Source organism: Danio aesculapii, chromosome 22 (assembly GCF_903798145.1).
Source record: "Danio aesculapii chromosome 22, fDanAes4.1, whole genome shotgun sequence".
Taxonomy (NCBI): domain Eukaryota; kingdom Metazoa; phylum Chordata; class Actinopteri; order Cypriniformes; family Danionidae; genus Danio; species Danio aesculapii.
Genome location: NC_079456.1, coordinates 34766567 through 34784274, shown reverse-complemented (window position 1 = coordinate 34784274; position 17708 = coordinate 34766567). Strand labels below are relative to the sequence as shown.

Sequence of the window (17708 nt, the reverse complement as noted above, 5' to 3'; positions counted from 1 at the left end):
CCTTCACATTTACGTCAGTCCCCGCCTCCAATCTCTCTCTTCTGATTGGCTTTTGGAAGTACGGTAAGACAATGAGGACAAACTTAACGTGTTTGCTACTCCACCGGCTACACACAGCACCACAAAAATTATCGTTTTAATCACACCGTAAACAGAATAATTAAACAGAGTACCAATGTTTAGAAATAATAGATCGACTGTATGAAATATATTAGTGAAGTATATGAGATTAATGCGCTGTTTAGGAGCAGGAGTCGCGTAGTTACAGTTCTATGCTAACACAGTGACCATGGCTGCAGTGTTTTTGAAAACTCACATCAATGGAACTATAAACAAACATCTGCTGTAAGTTACAAGCTACTTTATTATATAATTAAACACATTTATATGGGTGTGTGTGCATGATTCTGGCTGTATAGATTAAAACAGCTATACGTGTTTGCACTGATATCAGTCGATCTGTCAGATTTGACATTCAAACTTTGCTTTAAGTATAATTGATTTCTTTCAAACTAATTAACTTCGACTTTTACAGTTTAATTGCAATTAAATCTTTCTAAATACCGAGGTTGTATATTGTTGCATAAAACATTGTAATTTTTAAAATAAAATATGTATTGCAAGGTGAATGAAGATGCTAGTATTATGTGTACGAAATGCTTTACTGCAGGGTATTCTTATTAAATACTGTAATATTAAGCGTTTATAAAATTAAAATAATTATAATATTAATGGTTTCACATTAGAAAAGAGGTCACCTCTTGAGATGTCCACCGTTTGCCCTTCACAGCACATTTACTCCATTCACACTGTTTACTAAGCAAATCAAACGGTTTAAAAGACTACTTGCACTATATTCAGTAACATGAAGTAAAGTTGGTTTATATTCTAACATTCAGACTCAGCGTCGAGTAAAACAGAGTTTTAAAATGCTACTTAAACTGTAAAGGCTTTTAAAAGGTATTGATATGAGCACAACTTGTGACAAGGTCCCTATATTGTTTACGACGCTACTTTGAATATTCGGTTTAATATCACATGTAAGTATGACGTCAGAACAACATATTGAGGTAAAGTTGGTTTTATATTCGCAGTTCACAGTAAATTTGCTTTGTCCTTTAAAGTTATCATTTGTGGTCAGCAGAAATAAATAAAATGAATAAATAAATAAAAATCAATCAACAACTTTAGGGTGAGTAAATGATGAATACACCCAAAAATTAGTGAAACACCCACACACTACTATTGACCTATACTGCATGCGTTTGGACTGTGAGGGACATGCAAACTTAACACAGCAATGCCAACTGACCCTGCTCCAGGACATGATGGATTCGCCTCTGCTGCTGAATGAGTGTATGGGTGTTTCACCGATTTTTGGGTGTATTCATCATTTACTCACCCTCAAGTTGTAGATTTTTATTTTAAAAGGTAAAGTTGGTTTTATATTCGCACATTCAGTCTTTCTCGTTGATAATATAAGATCAGAAAAGTATTAATTGGAAATTCTAAATAGTAAAATCATATTAGCAGCCAACAACCATCAAAGTACAGCATTGTTCGCAGTCAATTAATAGTGCTAATGTTGTTTTGAAGTCATACTTACATGTGATTTCAGTGCGAATATTCAAAGTACCATGGTAAACAATGTATGGAGCTGTCACTGAATGAATGTGCGAATATGAAACCAACTTTACCACAATGAACAACATTAGCACTATTTCATTAACTGTGAACAATGTTGTACATTGACAGTCTTTAGCAAATGATTTCCCTGTTTAGAATTTGCAAATAATACTTTTCTGAAATTATATTAAAGGAGAAAGTTTGTGGAAATATAAAACCAACTTTACCCCGATAATATTACTAAATTGTCCTCACGGACAGCATCTAATCTGACTTGAGTTTAGAAATTACATACTAGAAATTCTTGTGTCTTTTGCAGATTTTACAGGGTAATTAAGTAAGATGTATAACTTGTGACTAGACATGCTGGTACTAAATAATACAGTATCTTGTGATAATACAAATGCATTTGTTATTGCCTATTATGTTATTGCCTATTAATACAGTTCAGATTATTGTATTGGCAGTGGTTTTCTTCACAGCATCAAATTCTTGCAGAGGCTTTTATTTTTTGAAACATTTTCCACGTTAATCTTACCAGTGACATCCATGAGATATTGATTGAAAATGCTCCTTATCAACACTGTATAAGAAGTCTTTATAAACATTAGTTAATTAAAATAAACTCAGTGAAAACTACTTGTGAAGTATTTATTAATCTTAGATGATGTTGATTTCTTGGTTTAAAATCAAAAGTTGTTTAAGTTAGTGGAGTTAATAACTAATAATGTTGTTCAGTTGTATATTTAAAAGATATTATATTTAAAAAAACTCAACATTAAACATATCTTCTGTAACAAATGCAGCTGTTTCTCACGTTTGATGACGATTCATGTGCTAAATGTTTACTACAGGTAATGACACTTTACTGTAAGCTCTTTCCTACTTTGCTTAATCCTTTTGCAATTAACAAAATGTTTTAATTCTGATCATGTATCTTCAGTAAAGCAATACACAAAGAATGTTTCCTTCTGCCATTATATTTTGCAGCTCATGTCAATATTGCGATAGTTATGGAAACATATCAGTAGCAAAATTCAGTTTGACATGTGATACGCAAAATGCCAATGTATTTATTAGGTAACACTTTACTTTAGGGGGCTGTTCATAAGACTGTCAGTAAACATTTATAATCAATAATTAATGGCAAATTCAGCTTGTACCACTGTAGTTGAAGGTAAAAACAATGTTAATAAATGACACGATCATATTGTCTCATGACAGTCATGTTTATGACAGATTTATGACAAGTTGTGATGGCTTGGTAATGTCAAGTAGTCATGATAAAGACAAAAACAGGTTGTGATCTATTTGTGCTAAGTTGTCATAACAGACTATGTCATCTCTGTATTTTAAATGACATAACTGAGCGAATGACACTTAATAACAGCTGTCATAAGCGTGCATAAAATATGAACACCCCTTCAAGTGTTAACATTTAGGTGGTAATTCACATCTTGAAACTGTGGTTGGAAATGGCCGATATAAATATGCAAATATGATGAAATTGTCATTTTAATTTTCCAACAAACTTTTCACATGTGCCTTGGAAAAATACTTATTTAAATACAAATTTTCTTCTGGCGAATTTTCATATTACATTTCAAAATGAACTTAAATTGGCTCTTCATATTGTTTTATTAACTGTATCGTATAGGATATCATCAAATTAGCAAAAAAGAAATCAGCTGCCATCATATACATTCTTATGAAGCCATCTTGAACAATCTGTATTAATACATAAATGAATCAGTGAATAAATAAATGAATTAAAATGCTCTGCTAACTGCAGGACGCTGATCTGGACCAAAGGATCCGTCAGACATGGCTCTGTGGGTAAGATGTGTCATTGCATCATCAATATTATGCGGTTTGGTTGTTGTTTTCTTGCGTGTTTATCAGTGTTGTCCCTGTGTGCACAGGCCGGATCGAGAAGGTGGTCATCGCTAACAGAGGAGAGATCGCCTGTCGGGTGATGAGGACGGCCAGGAAGATGGGGGTTCGTTCGGTCGCGGTTTACAGCGATGCAGACAGGCAGTCCATGCATGTGGCCATGGTGAGAAATAAAAAAGCATACATTTTTAGCCCTCCTGTGAAAGATTAAATGTTCGTCAAATGTTTTTCCAAGTGATGCTTAACAGAGGAAGGACATTTTTTTCCACATTGTAGATCTTTCTTCTGGATAAAGTTTGTATTGCCTTTAGTAAGGTTTTAGATTGTATTGAATTTTTTTAATCATTATCTTTCCATCTTTAATCTAAAATATACAGCATAAAAGTTGATGAAAGCCATATTTAATGATGTTCCTAAAAACTTGAGCTTAATATTTGAACGATTTTTCCATTATCGGTAAAATATCAGCTAGATAGTTATGTTAAATAGTGAAATTCTGTATGTGTCACCAGGCGGACGAGGCGTATCACATCGGTCCAGCAGCGTCTCAGCAGAGTTACCTGTGCATGGACAAGATCCTGGACGTGGCCAAAAAATCCTCTGCACAGGTGAGCTCACCAAAACAGGCTTAATAAACACTACACAGACTGTTTGTGTTGGTGTTGTTTAACATTCATTGTGTGTGTGCTGTTTTGGTGATTAACAGTTTTATTGATCCTTAAGCAAAACACAGAGTAGAATGCAGTATTTCTGTACAGAATCAAACTTTTACCCTGTTGACACACTCAAAAACACTAGTCACCAACTAAAGCCTGGTTTATACTCGTCGCGTCCGCTTGTTCGTTTGAGTGCGCGCGGCGAATTTGACGTCATCGCGGATGTTCGCGGATGGGTGCGCGTGACATGATTTCGGCATGGTCTTTTTTGATACTCGAGTGAACAGTGCACGCGGCGCAGAGTTTGATTTGAGTTGAATATGAAACACTCTGGAGAGATTTTGTCTGAATCAGGACGACTGTACACACATCTTTATGATCCGTGATCATAGAGATAACCCAATGATCAATAATTCCTGGCTAGAAATTGCAACAGCAGTGGGAAAGGAGAAAGTTTTTGTTAAAAGGTTTGGAAAAACCTGAAGGATATGTTTATTATAACCAAAAGAGGTCATGGCAAAAATGGAGACACAGGAACACAATTACAGAATATGTTTTTCCACCAGTCACCGGTTTTACACTGATTTATATATTACAATTTTGAATTTAAAACTATTTAATAGTTACAAAACTATAATGAAGTCACAGAATTATTTCCTTGATAACTGGGAAGGAATATTTAAACCTATCGGGTTATAATATACTGATGCCCTGTTTCTCTAGGCTTTATTGGTGATGATGGTCAGGAATGTTGGACTATTATTGCCTTTTTAGCATAAGAAGAGGACAGAAACTAGCCAGACAGTAATGTTGTGAACTGTGGAGCGGGCTAAATCAAAAAAAATAAATCAGTAGGTATTTTTTTTTTGCTTTTATTCTTGCCATAATAAAAATATATTTGTAGAGCAACTCATGTTCTGTTGTCATTAATATTTCACTAAACTTTAAAAGGTAAAACTGTCCGAGATGTGAACAAAAGCAAGTGATGCATCAAAGTTTGATTAAAAAAAATCTTGAATGGTTATAAAAATCCTTATAATCATTAAAATAATTGATAAAAACAATAAAAATAATTAGTTTAAAAATATTGAATGATATTAATGATATGACGTAGTTCCGGAAACTTCCTACTTCTCTGTTTACCCGTCTGATTTTACGGTCAGTTTCTTTTGACCGCCCCCTGTCGTTTTAAAGAATATCACTACGGTGAACGCGGCAATTATAAAAGCCTCGTCCGTTTCATGAGGTGCACGCGCAGTCAGCAGAGGTGTGCGATGCCAGGCGAAAGTATAAATCCAGCTTGAGGCATTGCGGTCACAACTTGGCTACGATTAAATACTATTAAAAACTTCGATATACAAAAGTCAAAGTGAAAGGAAAAAAAATAAATGAGGTGAATAAATAAAATCAGTCCTTATAAACCCATCAAATTTACACAGTCATAATATTTCTTACTCATTGTAATCTTTGGCCCATATCCAAGTAGTTTAAGTACTGGGACCATTTTTTGTACTCTACAGCGGGGAAAATAAGTATCGAACATGTCACCATTTTTCTCAGAAAACATATTTCTAAAGGTGCTGCTGAATTGAAATGTTCACCGGATGTTGGTAACAACTAAATAAATCCATATATGCAAAGAAAACAAATCTAATTAGTTTACAAATGAAGTAATAAAATGAAATTGCACAGGGAAAAGTATTGAACACATGAAAAAAGGAAGGTGTAGAAAGACATGGAAAGCCCAGACAGCAGCTGAAATCTCAGTAGTTTTTCAGTAAGCCTCTTCCCTTCCTCAGTGTAAATGAATATCAGCTGCTTCAGTCCAACATCTACAATAGCAGGAGGATGATGAAACCAGGGTGGACGTTTTAGCAAGACAATGATCCAAAACACAGCCAAGAAAACTCACAAATGCTTTCAGAGAAAGAAAACCAAGCAGTAGAATGTCCCAGCCAATCAGGGGGCCAGTAAACCTGATTTATTATCGTGTATAAATCATGTCGTTGCGTTCCTGGAGGCCATTTTAACATGCTTTAAAATGTCATGCTATTCACCATTATCAAACGTCAGGTTCAGGTCTCTTCCCCATATTCTTTTAAGAGCTTGTTCTGTGTGTTGTTTTCATAAGGCGGTTCACCCCGGATATGGTTTCCTCTCTGAAAACACTGAGTTTGCCGAACAGTGCAAACAGGAAGGCATCATCTTCATTGGCCCTCCTTCATCAGCCATTCGGGACATGGGCATCAAAAGGTACAGTTAATTTAGTGAAGAATGTAGTTATCTGTCTTTAGCAACCACATATTTAATCAACCTTTGTAAGCTGTTTGGACAGAACTATGTGGAGGTATAGTGTTTCCACAGTCATATTGCAGTGATAGAAACACAAGTCTCTTATTAAAAAATTCATGACATTAAAATAGGATCTAAATCCCATTGATTTTGAGGCCCACCGTCACGTGACATAGCAGTGCGCCCAGTGCGGTTTTCTCCACCCACCAAACTGATTGACAAGAGTGTATTAACAGGTCTCCGTGTAAGCATGTCTACAGAACAAGATTTGCAAAGAAACTGTGATTAAAGGATCTGTTCAGCTCTCTCTGATCAGCTGCAGCTCAAGAATGAGTTTTACATGTTTAAAACTAATCATGTGTTATGTTCCTTCCCCTTTTTGTCTAGGGTTAGGGAATGGAAACAACAAAGTAAACAAAAATTTGTACTTAAAGGGCGAAATTAGACAAAGTAGATTACAATATATACAATATTCTGCTGCACAAGTTCTGACACACACACACATCATCACTTCAACATATTACTCTTGTGCTACAACAATTAGACTGGCTTCCTATTAAATCACGAATTGATTTTAAGACCTTGATTTTAACCTTCAAAGCAGTGCATGGGCTAGCATCCGGTTACATCTGTGACCTAGTGACTCTCGCCACCCCAGCCCGCAGTCTTCGTTCTGCATCGGGGCTTATCCTATATCAGCTACGCTGTAAACTCAAGACCATGGGTGGGAGGGCTTTCTCATACAGTGCGCCTAAGCTGTGGAATGTTCTAAGAAACGTCTTAAGACTTGTCTTTTTAGCATTGCTTTTAACTTAGGATGAGCAAAGACCGTGAAATTGCTATGTAATACATAACCGCTGTAATCAATACAGCTGTTTTGTCTTGTTCATCCTCTGATACATGTAAAAATACATATTTATTTGTGCCTATTTCAGCACATCCAAACACATCATGTCAGCTGCCGGCGTGCCAATCATCGAGGGTTACCATGGAGACGACCAATCAGATGCGAGACTTCAGAGCGAGGCAGCAAGGATTGGTTACCCTGTGATGATCAAAGCGGTTCGAGGAGGTGGAGGAAAGGTACAGCTTGGGCTTTCACTACATTATTACACAATATTCTGCTGACTTGACTTGATAATGTTTTGTCCTGCAGGGAATGCGAATCGCGCAGTCAGAAGCAGAGTTTCATGAACAGCTGGAGTCCGCAAGAAGAGAAGCTCGCAAATCCTTCAATGATGACGTGATGCTGATAGAGAAGTTTGTTGAAAACCCCAGGTATGCTTGACTCCTGTGTGTTTGAAGGATATGTGTGTTGGCTAGTGGTGTAATGGATCACAAATTCAATTCCTCTTTATTTCTCTAGTGCTTTAATGCTGCGTTCACGCCAGACGCGGAAAGCACGGAAAAATCGCGCGTAAACAGACGCGTGAACATTTAGAGTTTACTCGCTTCATTCGCGCGTCAAATTCACTTCACAACAGACTCAGATTCGCGTGATGAGCAGGGCTTCTGTCTGCCTGGTGACTTTAGCTTCATTGCTAAATGGCTAACATTGATTTTATTGAGAGAGTAGCTGTGTTTATGTGCTTTATGAAGGCTGAAAAACAGCGTTGATCCGTTTGGAGCTGTGTCTGAGTGCACTAGATCCTTTCTGTGGTGCACCCAGCTCTGTGAGTTCATCAACTCCTCTGGAAACTACACCTGGATGATGGAAGCTTTCAGCGGTGCTTTTGACTGAGCCGAGCCCAGTTTGATCAACTGTTGTCGGTGTTAGCAGGAGGGTTTTGCTCCGGGACTCCAACAATAGGCACTACGCTATAATCGCTCCCCCACAAGAGCAAGCTCCTTATTGGTTAACGTGGTGCGAATGTCCATTGAAGTTCAGATTTTTCCAGCTGGAGTGCAAAACGCTCAACTCGCGCCGCTTCTTTCGCACAAATCATGTCGTTTGCACCACCTCATTATCGTGCCGCAGGATGTCTATTCGAGTCTTTGATATCAGACCTCATTTTTAGCTAAGTTAGGGGAACAACCTCCCAAATTTAGCTCACAAGCAGCAAAATGAGTAAGAAAGAGACGTCTTTGGAAAGTTTTTTTGCTTAGTGAGAAAAGACCCAGTGAAGGACCCACGGACTGCCAAGAAATGGATCCTCAAGCTATTTGTCAACAAATAAGGTGAGTCCAGCATGTCTGTGCAAGTAGATCAACTGCTGGAGATGACGGCGGCCTTTTAGGGGTCGTTCACATATCACGTCTTTTCTAGAGTTCGCGCAAGTTCTTTATTTCCAGTGGAGGTGTGCGGCGTGACGCACTCATGCCTTCCAGACACTCCCAGATGAATAAATGCCGCCAGCGCATTACGAGTCAAGTGACAAGAACTAACCAATCAGCTTCAGCTTGCATAGAAGATACACATTTTGGTAGACTAATTATCTCAGACAAACGCAGAACACACATCACTGCAGTGCTTTTTAATGTTCTCCATAAATAAAACTATGAGAGTGTCAGCAATGTTTCGTCAGCTTGTCATTCTCTGAGAAAACGGTTCATGGTCGCCTGGAAACCTACGAAACCTGCCCCCCGGCCCATGTTAAAATTGTCAAGCGTTGACTGGTCCGTGGTGATAAAAAGATTGGGGACCACTGCTTTAGAAGAGTCAAAAACTTACATACAGCACCTTTAACCTTTACTGTAAACATCAGTGTTTACATCTGAACTATGAACTGTTATTCCAGTACTTCTGTGTTATTCGATTGTTTGTAACTTTAGCTGAAAAGTGTAAAAACTTTCTCGATCAAAATGCACATTTGATTGCAGCTTCGAAGGATTCATAAATTATCAAATGCAAATATTATCAATTATAATTCATGTTATGTGGGTGTTTGAATTGAGAGGCTAATCTTTTATCGATTAATCGTGCAGGTTTACACTGAATGCACTGATGCAGGCTAAACAAACAGTAGCTATGTTTCCATCCACCTATTTTTCTGTGCATTTTGCATATGCGCATAAAAAATTGGTTGATGGAAACGCCATGATGCGCATAAATTTGAAAAATGTACATAAAACACATGCACATAGCTGAGTAGGATAAACTTTTTATTCTATAAGAAAAGATGCGCGTAAACTACGATGGAAACACTTTTACCGCACAAATTTCAGTGTGCGCATTAAAAAAAGGTCATGTGATTTTGTTATAAGAGATCATGTGATGATGAAAATGTGTGTGAATGGACAAACCAGCAGGCTGAACACATTATAAAACATCTGAACTGTTGTTTTGGTCATGCTAAAATGCCTTAACCATCTTAGTATTAGTGTTATTATATTATTAATGACCTCCAGTATTAAGAGCGTCCGTGCTCCGCGTCTGACACCTTCAAACACCACCGCGTGTTCACTGCGTGTCAGGATTGTCTTCTGAGGTGCAAGTCATTTATTAGATGAGGAAAAGATTGACGCAGCTTCACCTACCGCAGTAAATTCAGTTTTTACTGTTGACATTTGGCGCCAGTTAATCAGGAAGTGACGATTTTGTTAGCTTTGACTCGTTGGATGGAAACGCTGCTTTATTCGCACGTCTTTAATGCGATAATCCAGTTTTGCGCATAAAGTTAATTTGCATTTTTGGATGGAAACTAGTGACAGAAAACACCTTTAATAACCTAAGAAAGCATTTTGGGTGGCACCACAACTTCTCCCGTCATCGTTAGATTTTACAGGAAGACAAAACGTTTTTACACGTGCTATTTGTGGGAGGCAATCTCTCTGTGAACATTACAAATGTTGGATTAAGCTGCGGTCACACTGCACTTTTTTCCCCATAGGCTTCCATTCATAGCACGCGAATGCGTCAGATAGGAAACGCAAGCTCATGCGACAAGTTTCGCAGTTCGCTGTGGTGCGAAGTTCAAGCTTGGTGAGCTCTGACCTGCGAAATCATATCACGTGACTGCGTGAGACCAATCGAAGATCAAAACAGGACTTATCTGTACAGAATTTTAAAATATGAACCAATTGCTCACATTTTTAAATGTCTAATCATCTTGTTTAATCCCGCTCCTTTTCGCAGCTACGTTTGAATTCCGCAAGCTCAAACTCTTGTGGGACCGCAGCGTTAATAGGTTGTTGATCTGTTACACCGCTAGTGATTTTGATGTGTAAGTGTATATGCTGCTGTTTTAGACACGTGGAGGTGCAGGTGTTTGGAGATCAGTATGGGGACGCGGTGTATCTGTTTGAGAGAGACTGTAGTGTTCAGAGGCGACACCAGAAGATCATCGAGGAGGCTCCAGGGGTAAAAAAAAAATCACACCGCTTATGTCTTGTCATTATTTTGGGATCCAGATTTATATATTCATTTTATATATGTATATATATATATATATATATATATATATATGTATATGTATATGTATATGTATATGTATATATATATATATATATATATATATATATATATATATATATATATATATATATATATATATATATATATATATATATATTACAGGTGGGCATAGATACATTTTTTTAAATCTAGATTAATCTCGAAATTAATCTAGATTAAAATGGATCATTTGAATTCTGCCGAAGGCGTTCAGAATATGTGTGCTACCCAAATAATAAGTCTTTGAGAACGGTTTCTCAAGCCAGGTGGCCCATTAGACCAGGGGCTCATCTCCTGTTTCCAAAATGCATCACAAACTGCTGGAGAAACTGGTCTACTATGATAATTGGTGATGAAAATAAATGATGTTCAATAAGATCTACTTGTGTTTACTAACTGTTGATTCAGTTAAACATGAATGTTGAACTATAGGCCTACATAAGCTCCAAACAGTGATTTCATACTTGCCTTTGATGTATGTACATAGAGAAAATTCTGCCTCGCAAAGGCAAGTTCACAGAGCCCTGACGGTGTGTCAAACATTGAGCTATGATTATGATTTTAATATGACTAAAACAATACTCGATTTTTGATGACCTTAATTCGACTAAAGTCAGAACTGAACAAAACAGAAATTGAATTAAGACATTGAGCATGCATATATTAGTGGCATTACTGACAAACTATTACCGTCATGTAGTACTTTTCGCCATATTTTCCGACAAGATCCACACATGTGGCTGTCAGTAAAGGACCACACACACACACAGACACACACACATCGTGAAATGCGGAAGTTTTTTTTCTTTCCGTTTGGGGAGCGTTATTAAATTCCATAACACTATCACCAGTCATTATTTACTCATTTACTCATTATTTGCGTCTAATATCCCAGTTTGTCATGGCGTATGAATGAAATGTTCATGAGTTAAAAGTGAAACTGCCGAACTGCAGTTAGTCTGCTGCTGATTTGATTCAGAAGGGCACTTGTTTGGCAGACGCCTCACCGGTCAGGTATACATCCGCGCTAAAATATCAAGATGAAAGTCATCATAGTTGGTGTAGAATAGACCCTGCTCCCAACTCAACTTTGAGAATAGATTAACGGCTTAATTAGATTAACGCAGAGAACGGCCCACCACTAATATATATATATATATATATATATATATATATATATATATATATATATATATATATATATATATATATATATATATATATATATATACACACATACACACACACACATACATACAAAAAATGATATCTATTCCTTTTCATCGCTAATGATTTACTATGTGTCTTGAATCCTAACAGACCGTACTTTACATTTGCTGGTAAATCTGGCCCATGATGTCTTTTCGTTGCGTTATGTTGGAGTTTGCTACTCTCTTATTTGTGGCTGTGATGTTTGGTGTTGATAATGAAAATGACGTGTGTGTGACTGCAGCCAGGCATCAGTCCTGAGGTCAGGAGGAAACTTGGAGAGGCCGCGGTTCGAGCAGCTAAAGCAGTCAACTATGTCGGAGCAGGTGAGGATCAGAGCATGTGACCTGCTTTAATTGTTTCAGCATTAGTAAAATAACAGTATGCGAAGTCAGGGATCTTTTTATGAAGTGTAGTTGCGTTCAGCGTCTATTTCAGCCATTCAAGTGTTAGGGTGGAACGGTGGCTCAGTGGTTAGCACTGTCGCCTCACAGCAAGAAGGTCGCTGGTTCAAGTCCCGGCTGGGCCAGTTGGCATTTCTGCGTGGAGTTTGCATGTTCCTCCTGTGTTGGCGTGGGTTTCCTCCGGGTGCTCCGGATTCCCCCAGAAGTCCAAACACATGCACTATAGGGGAATTGAGTAAACAAAGTTGACCGTAGTGTATTTATGTGAATGTGAGTGTGTATGGGTGTTTCCCAGTACTGGGTTGCGGCTAGAAGGGCATGCGCTGTGTAAAACATATGCTGGAATAGTTGGCAGGCCATTCCGCTGTGGCAACCTCTGATGAAGCTGAAGGAAAATCAATGAACTGCCCCTTTAAAAATATTCTGCTGCTCACACCTTCACGGTAAGTCTGGTAGAACTGTATGATGAGTAAATGTTGACAGATGATATTTGTCCGTTCATCAGGAACTGTGGAGTTCATCATGGACGCGCAGCACAATTTCTACTTCATGGAGATGAACACGCGTCTGCAGGTGGAGCATCCGGTCTCAGAGATGATCACAGGAACTGACCTGGTGGAGTGGCAGCTGCGGGTAAAACACACACATTCACTTCTGCACTTCACAATCTATAGATTTACACACTTCCCAGGTAATACGTGCAGATTTGTGACCCTGGAGTGCAAAAAGACTCTTGTGTGTAAGTCAAAATTGCGGTCAAGATTTTTCTTTTATGCCAAAAGTCATTAGATAATTAAATAAAGATTTTGCTTCATGAAGATATTTTGTACATTTTCTAATGTAAATATAAACAAAGGTTACTCTTTTATTAGCAATGTGCATGGCTAAAAGCTTAATTTAGACAACTTTAAAGGTGATTTTCTCAATATTTAGATTAGGTGACACTTTGTTACAATTAGTACAAAAAAACTGTGCATTTATGAAGTGTGCTTCACACTGGTGAGTGGGCGTGACAAACCACCTGTAGAAACACTACTCTCTCTTTCTGAAAGTCTCTGAATCGTTAGCTGTGTCTCATTTCAGAGGCTGCATCCTCTGAAGGATGCAGACTTCAAAGGTAAGTCCTTCGAAGTCCACACAAGCCAAACAAAGCATTTTAAAATGAGACGATCTAGCCTACAGAGGACAGATCTCATCATCTAGCAACCATAACAGCTGCCGTTAATAAGCGGTAATAAAATTTGTAATGACTTTTTTTTTCAAAGTGATCTTAAAATTTATTTTAAGTGATCAAAAGCCAAAGCAAGCTTTACAGAAGCTGGAAATATGTTTGAGGTGTTGAGGTGTTAAACCGTGACTCTGTGGTCATTAAAAATCCCGGCCTCTGTCCATCATGGCCTCCTAACCATCCCCATGTGAAGTTTCATAAACTAATTTCAAGAGGAGCACGTGATATGATTGAGCACGTCTGGCCGCTCATCTGTAATCAGTAATAATCCAATCAGAGTGATCCTAGTTTACTATAAATGGATCATTTTCTTCCTACTGCTCTATCTTCGTTTGGAAGAATCCCCCCTTCCACCCCATCTCCTCATTTTCCTCCCTTTTCTAAAGGGGGAGCCTTGGGCTCAAATATCTCCGAGCTCAAGTCTCTCTCCCGGGACAGCATGTTAAACTTGCTTTAAATGCCAAGCATATCTAAGTGGGAGCTCTTGAAATGATAATTGGCTTCATCACTCGTCTCCTCTCCACCGATCAGCTGGTGTGTGATGTGCTGTCTGGCCTGATTATTCAGGTGGATGCTGCACACTGGTGGTGGAAGAGTAGCTTCCCCCCATTGTGTAAAATGCTTTGAGTGTCCAGAAAAGCGCTATATAAATGAAAGGAATTGTTATTCTTCATTAACTGAGAAACGAAGAATGCATTTTGAGGCTGCATTTGAAGGAGCCTTCGATTTTTTTTTTTTTAATTAATTAAAGTAATTAATAAATTAATAAATTAATAAATAAAATAATTAATTAATTAAAGTAATTAATAAATGTACTAATTAATAAAAAATAATTAATTAATTAATTTATTTATTTATTTAGTAATTAATTAATTAGATAATTAATTTAGTTATTTATTAATTTATTAATTAAATAAATAAATAAATAAATTAATTAATTAATTAATTAAAGTAATTAATAAATTTATTAATTAATAAAAAAATAATTAATTAATTTATTTATTTATTTAGTAATTAATTAATTAAATTATTATTATTATTATTTTTTAATGAGACAGCTTTCATTGCGCCTCATGATGTAGCCCCTGAATTGAGTCACAGCAACTGAATGCTTCCTCAATTGTAAGTCGCTTTAGACACAAGCGTCTGCTATATGACTAAATGTAAAATGTCACCCATCCAGTAGAGTTGCAAAGGCGACACCATCAGCCTGTAATATTTGACAGATTCTGGCTAAAATACCAAACAATGCTGTTAAGGGCTTTGGGTCGATTGGTAATGAAAAAAGAAAGCAGAAATCACCTGTAGACTGTTACAAGCATGCCCTCCATGGCTTGTTTTGTAGTCCAAGGTCAGGTTTGTCCCACAGGAGCTTAGGATCGCAGTCATTTTTGTGATTGTTGTGTTGTTTTTGTGATCAGGTAGCCGCGGGAGAGAAGCTTCCTCTCACTCAGGAGCAGATCGAGCTGCGAGGTCATTCATTTGAAGCCAGAATATATGCTGAAGACCCCAATAACAACTTTCTTCCCGGAGCAGGACCTCTGTTACACCTGTCCACACCACCGGGAGACCAGAACACTCGCATCGAGACGGGAGTCAGAGAAGGTGATGCGCGGATACAAACAACACAACTCAAAAGCTTACATTCAGCTGCATTTATAGGGTAACTGTACTAAATTACAGACAGCTTTCAGGTGGGTTAGGTTTTATGTATTTATTCGTATTTTAAAGGTGGTCTAATATGCAAAAATCACTATTATAAGGGGTTTAAACGCCGTTGTGTGTCAACAGCGTGTGAATATATCCAGCCACTAATTGTGAACATGTATTAATTCTATTTGTTATGATCACTCTCGATAAAAACAGTCTGCAGAAACACTTTAGAGGGGGAAAGCCCCGCCCACTAGTGACCATCTCATTAGCATAAACAGCCCTGAGTGAGAAGCAGCCGTCCACCATTAGAGCTTTGAGCTGCTGAAGATAATGTCTGAGACTGAGAGGATTGTAAATGTGCAGTTTTAGATGAAGCTCAAATGAACACTGGAGTCTCTAAAGACTGACGCATTCTGACACACTTCTGTTCACATTGTCAGTTTTTCACACAGATAATGTCATGGCTCGTTTCCACTGACTGGTACGGTACGGTATGGTTTGGGTCGGTACGGGTCACCTTTATCAGGCTTGCGTTTCCACTAATAAGGGTATCCTTTTAGTGGGCGTGGTGTACGACAGAAAGTTTCAGTCGACGTCATTTTCACTCAAGGAAATGTCTACAGTAAAGCTGTACGGGTCGCTCACGTATCATATGAAAAGCACTTCTCACAAAACAGATGCTTTATACACATAAATACTTGTGTAGAAATGTTTATTACTAACTTTTCTGTGAACATGAGTTGATTATAACTGCAGATCAATGACAGTGCTAAATAGCCTACTGTAACGTCTGTAATTATATTAAATAACTTAATAAATGAACATATATAAACACATACAGCCCCTTACAGTCTCCGATATGTTACCAACTACAGAAAAACTACACACAGCAGACATTTAGTCCGTATTTAGGTTCAAAAACAACATGAAATATAGCCTACAGTCAGAGCAGACCTCTCATCTGTGTCTGTAATCTTCAGCAGCACATGTAGCCTCTGTTAGAGAGTAATTCCGTCATTCCCAGTTAATATTAGTCCAGAAGGTGAAGATAATAGTTAAACATGGCAGTTTGTTCATGTTTGCTGAGAAATAATGTGCTCCTTTTTTTCCGGCTTCTCCTTTGTTTCTTCATGCTTCACTCTCACGTTTGTCAGTGTCTGACAGGATCGGGTTTCAAAAGCACATCAATAATCAAGCGCAGGTTATTATCATCAGCTCAAGAAGTTTGTTATTACAGATATAGACGCGCGCGAGCACAAGCAAGAAAGCGAAACCGTCCACGCTTTAGACTGGGTCGTAAAAAACTACAGGGCACAGGGTAAATCTGCTCTTCTTTTTGGCTTTGTGGCTGTTCATCAAGACAACGACAAGGTTTGTTTGAGCCCAGGTCGACCATGGCTCGTTATTATATGTATATATAATTCCGTTGTAATCTCTCGGCTGTGTATTTTAAACATGGCGGTATTTTTGTTTTCGTTCTGGCTTGTTGCGCAAGCGAATTACGCCTCTCTGTAAACCAATAGCGTTCAGCTGCGTGTCTTGCTCCGCCTTTTGGTACCCTTTCGAAAGGAAGCTGAAAAAGTGGTACAGTTCTGTTCAGTACGCCTTTTGACAGTGGAAACAGCCATAAAAACATACCAAACCGAACCGTACAGTACTACTCGGTGGAAATGGGCCATTAGACTTGTTTTTGAATCTGCCACTATGCTGACACACAGGCATTTGTAACTCCACCCTCTTCTGAAAAGAGCCCTCTCATTTGAATTGAAAGCAGCGCAGTCACCACAAAGGGTCAGTTTCATAAGAGTCATAAAATATTATCTGTGTGGTGTTTTGAGCTGAAACTTCACATTCACACTGATCTGAGACTTATTTTACATCTTGTAAAAAGGGACAGAATGGGTCCCTTTTAACGCATTCTTTAAAATAATGGTTTTTCTTGATTTCAGTCACTGATTATTGTTTGCTAACTGCTGTGTGTCTGCTGTGCATCTGTAAGGTGATGAAGTCTCCGCTCATTATGACCCGATGATCGCGAAACTGGTGGTTTGGGGTGAAGATCGTTCAGCCGCTCTGAAGAAACTCAGATACTGCCTTCGACAATACAATGTCAGTTCACCATTATCTTTAAGCTGTGTTTCTGTGTTCAGATGTTTGTATGTTTTAGCTTATACCAGGTGCTCCGCTTTCCCCCACAGTCCAAACACATGCGCTATAGGGGAATTGAATAAAGTAAATTGGCTGTAATGTATGAATGTGTTTGTAAATGAGTGTGTATGGGTGTTTCCTGGTGCTGGGTTGCGGCTGGAAGGGCATCCACTACGTAAAACATATTCTGGAAAAGTTGGCGGTTC

General features: G+C 38.0%; 1 protein-coding gene across 1 annotated transcript in view; it reads left to right on the top strand.

The window, feature by feature from the left end:
- Positions 1–63: 63 nt before the first annotated feature.
- mccc1 (methylcrotonyl-CoA carboxylase subunit) overlaps positions 64–17708 on the top strand; it is a 26018-nt gene continuing 8373 nt past the window's right edge. The window contains exons 1-12 of the mRNA XM_056448101.1: positions 64–345; positions 3419–3462; positions 3549–3682; positions 4032–4127; positions 6307–6428; positions 7403–7550; positions 7624–7745; positions 10656–10767; positions 12314–12395; positions 12979–13106; positions 15123–15306; positions 17354–17463. Coding sequence (XP_056304076.1) covers positions 290–345; positions 3419–3462; positions 3549–3682; positions 4032–4127; positions 6307–6428; positions 7403–7550; positions 7624–7745; positions 10656–10767; positions 12314–12395; positions 12979–13106; positions 15123–15306; positions 17354–17463 — 1338 coding nt within the window. The 5' untranslated portion in view covers positions 64–289. The remainder of the gene's footprint in view (positions 346–3418; positions 3463–3548; positions 3683–4031; positions 4128–6306; positions 6429–7402; positions 7551–7623; positions 7746–10655; positions 10768–12313; positions 12396–12978; positions 13107–15122; positions 15307–17353; positions 17464–17708) is intronic.